This window comes from Nyctibius grandis, unplaced genomic scaffold, assembly GCF_013368605.1.
Source record: "Nyctibius grandis isolate bNycGra1 unplaced genomic scaffold, bNycGra1.pri S41, whole genome shotgun sequence".
Classification (NCBI taxonomy): Eukaryota; Metazoa; Chordata; class Aves; order Nyctibiiformes; family Nyctibiidae; genus Nyctibius; species Nyctibius grandis.
Genome location: NW_027167475.1, coordinates 450,303 through 454,406, shown reverse-complemented (window position 1 = coordinate 454,406; position 4,104 = coordinate 450,303). Strand labels below are relative to the sequence as shown.

The 4,104-nt window shown below is 52.6% G+C and overlaps 1 protein-coding gene across 1 annotated transcript; it reads left to right on the top strand.

The window, feature by feature from the left end:
- The first annotated feature begins 1,963 nt into the window (after nucleotides 1–1,963).
- LOC137677215 (olfactory receptor 14A16-like) lies at nucleotides 1,964–2,656 on the top strand. The gene has a single exon (XM_068424485.1). It carries the CDS (start codon nucleotides 1,964–1,966, stop codon nucleotides 2,654–2,656), a length of 693 nt encoding a protein of 230 aa, XP_068280586.1.
- Nucleotides 2,657–4,104: the final 1,448 nt, after the last annotated feature.

Below are 4,104 nucleotides of genomic sequence, written 5' to 3'. Positions count from 1 at the left end.
GAGTCGGGGGATGTCAGTGAGAAGATGGTTAACAAATCCTTACAACCATATCTGAGCCCAGAAATAGAAAGCAGTAGATGCCTGTGTGTGGAGGAGGTCTGTCCTGGCAGGAAGGGAGGCCCCTCCTGTGCAAATCAGGGATGATAGAGATGCTTCCATGTTGTGTGCATGGCTCAACATAGGAGACTGGGAATGCCTGGTGCTGGGGGTGGCTGTGCTCAGTTATGCCCCCTGAGCTGACCTTGCTCTCTTCCCCTCTGTTACTCCCCACGCTTGGATGGACCTCAGGAAACATCCATGAGCCTGGAGGATGGCACGATCCTCGTGGAGTGATGACCTATAACTTCAGGGGAAGAGGGAAGGGTTTTTGGGACACATGGGAGTGCCGTGAGGGGTCGGCGTGTGCATGACAGTGAGTGCTCAAAGGCAGGAAGAAGACCTGGAGTGACACAGGGTGGTCATGCTGAAATGGAATGGGTTGAGTTTGGATTTTGAGGCAGCAGAAGAAGGAGGATGCACATTTCAGTGCTGTGTTCATACAGAGCGAGGATTCAAACGAGCCTGAGGCTGCAACATCTTGGGTGACTGAGCAGCATTAGGAGAAATTTGGAAGAAGCTGGGAGGGTTGTAGGGAACTCACAGGCTTTGGAAAATCCTCAAAAAAAACACAGCTTTGTGTTTGAAGCAACAGCCAGTGAGGAGAGTGGGAGATCACAGAATCACAGAATCACAGAATCACGGAATCAATCAGGTTGGAAGCGACCTCAGGGATCATCGAGTCCAACCGTTGCCCTGACACCACCCTGTCAACTAGACCATGGCACTAAGTGCCATGTCCAGTCTTTTCTTAAACACATCCAGAGATGGTGACTCCACCACCTCCCTGCGCAGCCCATTCCAATGTCTAATAACCCTTTCTGAAAAGAAATTCTTCCTAATGTCCAACCTGAACCTCCCCTGGCAAAGCTTGAGGCTGTGTCCTCTTGTCCTATCGCTAGTTGCCTGGGAGAAGAGGCCAACTCCCACTTCACTACAACCTCCCTTCAGGTAGTTGTAAACTGCAATAAGGTCACCGAAAAGATCAGTAAAGCTGGGGATATCATGGGGTCAGACTAAGGTGGGGGAAGAAGGGAGAAGGTTAAAGTCTGCAGGGAAACAGGCACAGGCAAAGGACAGTGTAGGACAGCCTGGTGGGGACAGTCAAGGGACTTGATGGGGCTCAGACCCACCCTCAACATGGAGGAGGTGTGAGGGCAAAGAAACAGCTCCGGGCAGGGGCATCTCCAGGCAGCAGAGACATAGGCAGGGAGTGAGAGGGAGCTGCTCCCAGAAATGCCATGGGAGGGGGGATTTGGGCACATCCCTGCCACCCCCTGCAGTGCAGATGCCTTTCCCAGAGCTACCCCCTGGTCTCCTCTCCCACCCCGCACAGCCTCTGCCCACAAGGCCATGGGGTCCAGGGCATGAGTCACCTCCATTGCAGCCGGACGTCCAGAAAAGGAGAGCTGCATGTGTCCTCCAACGTGGTACACAACAAATGGGCCTAAAGCATCTACTCTGTGAGGTGTAGTGCACAGCTGGGTAAGGAGGAATCTTCACTGCATGCCCTTGTTTCTCCTTGCTTAATTTTTCTTTGAGCACTGCAATATTTTTCCTTGTTTCTCCACGTATCCATGGTACATTGTTTTTGTTTTTTTGGGGGGGCGCAGATCAGCTTCTGCTCTGATACTGATGCTCGGAGATGTGCCCTGGAAGTCTCTTCATGAGAAGTAGGTGCCCAAGCTCCATTTTAAAATGTCAAGCATGTCACTCATGGGGTTTGGGGCATGAGCTGACTTGTTCCTCATTCAGATCAGGGAGGAGGATTCCCATGAGAAAATCAAAGGTTTTGCTCAGAGAAGTCTCTCCTAACATGCCACTGACTTTTCCTCCTTGAACAGGCCCCCATGCCCAGAAGGACCAAATGTCCAACAGCAGCTCCACCACCCAGTTCCTCCTCCTGGCATTTGCAAACGCACAGGGGCTGCAGCTCTTGCACTTCTGGCTCTTCCTGGGCATCTACCTGGCTGCCCTCTTAGGCAACGGCCTCATCATCACTGCCATAGCCTGTGACCACCGCCTCCACACCCCCATGTACTTCTTCCTCCTCAACCTCTCCGTCCTCGACCTGGGCTCCGTCTCCACCACTCTCCCCAAATCCATGGCCAATTCCCTCGGGAACACCAGGACCATTTCCTACTATGGATGTGCTTTCCAGGTCTCTATGTTTGTTGTGTTTGTCACAGGAGAGTTTTATCTTCTCGCTATCATGGCCTATGATCGCTACGTTGCCATCTGCAAACCCCTGCACTACGTGACCCTCCTGGGCAGCAAAACTTGTGCCAAAATGGCAGCAGCTGCCTGGGGCAGTGGTTTCCTCAATGCTGTGCTGCACACTGCCAATACATTTTCACTACCACTCTGCCAAGGCAATACCATAGACCAGTTCTTCTGTGAAATCCCCCAGATCCTCAACCTCTCCTGCTCACACTCATATCTCAGGGAAGCTGGGCTTCTTGTGGTTAGTATCTCTCTTACTTTGGGGTGTTTTGTTTTCATTGTGCTGTCCTACACGCAGATCTTCAGGGCTGTCCTGAGAATACACTCTGAGCAGTGACGGCACAAAGCCTTTTCCACGTGCCTCCCTCACCTGGCTGTGGTCTCCCTGGTTATCAGCACTGGCATGTTCAGCTACCTGAAGTCCCCCTCCATCTCCTCCCCTGTTCTGGATCTGGTGGTGGCAATTCTGTACTCCGTGGTGCCCCCAACTTTGAACCCTCTCATCTACAGCATGAGGAACCAGGAGCTCAAAGACACACTGAAGAAGCTATTTAAATCCCATGTCTTTCCGCAGCAATAACCTGTCCATGTCTCCTCACAAGGATTTTCCAGTTCATCTCAGGAACTGCTCCTCCTCTGCTTTGGACATTTGGTTTGTGATAATCATGTTTGTCCAGGAATATCTGCATTCACTTCATTTCTCCAGAGACACAAACCCCGTCTGTCTGAGCCGGAGACCTTGGTACATGCCTCTGGCATGCTGGTACAACTAGTCTCTTGTGTCGCATGTCTGTAATAAAAGGGGTTTTCCTCAGTGCCAGTGTCCTGGAGGTTGGGCCCTTCTTCCAAAGCTGAAGTCCAGAACAGGCTGAAGAGGTTTCCCCTACCAGGCCATGCTATGGTGCTTGGGTTCTCCATGGGCTCAGGGGCGGAGGGCATGGGACAACGTGTTGGGGAAGAGGCCTGGTCTGGGTGACCAGTTCCCATGGAGATGGTGAATGATCAGAAGGGATCTGCCTGGGACTGTCTCCCCATGGCTTTCAGGCACCACAGGCCTGCTGGCTCTGCAGAGCAGCACCACCAGCTCGGGGCTATGCAGGGAGAACAAGGAGGGGACAGGAGTGGCCAGACAGGTCAGCATGGACACACTCCCATGGAGAAAGCCTCTCTGGGACAGGGGTGTCCCTGGAGAAGAGCAGAGGAGCAACTCCATGCTTCCAGGGATGAATAAATGACCACGAGAAACCAGGTATGATGCTGGGAAAGGCAAAGCTCCCCTGCAGTTGGTTGCAAGGAAAGTCAAGAGCAAAACACAGAGCTTTGGTTGCTCGTAGAGACCAAAGCTGAAAAAGGAAAATGCAGGGCTGCTGCTGAATGGGGGAGGTGTGATTTAATAACAGCAGACACAGAGGGGGCTGAGGGACTCAATGTCTTTTTTTGCCTTCGTCTTTACTGAAAAGGGCTCTAGGCCTCTGTACTCAGGGGGAGGGTTCAAGGAGCAGGAGAGTATGTGTTGATAGGAACCTCATGAAATCCCACGAGGACAAATGACAGTTTCTGCCTCTGCAGGGGACTCACCCTGGCAATGGCACAGGCTGGGGGCTGCCTGGCTGTGGAGCAGCCCTATGGAGAAGGTCTTAGCGGTCAGCAATCTGGAGAGGAGGCAGCCGTGTGCCCTGAAGCAAGGGAGGCCAACAGCATCCTGGGCTGTATGACCAGGAGCATGGCCAGGAGGTCAAGGGAAGGGATTACCCACATCACTGCATCCATATTTCAGATCCCCAA

Coding starts and splice junctions, on each gene's coding strand:
- LOC137677215 (XM_068424485.1), top strand. CDS start 1,964: ATGTCCAACAGCAGCTCCACCACCCAGTTCCTCCTCCTGGCATTTGCA.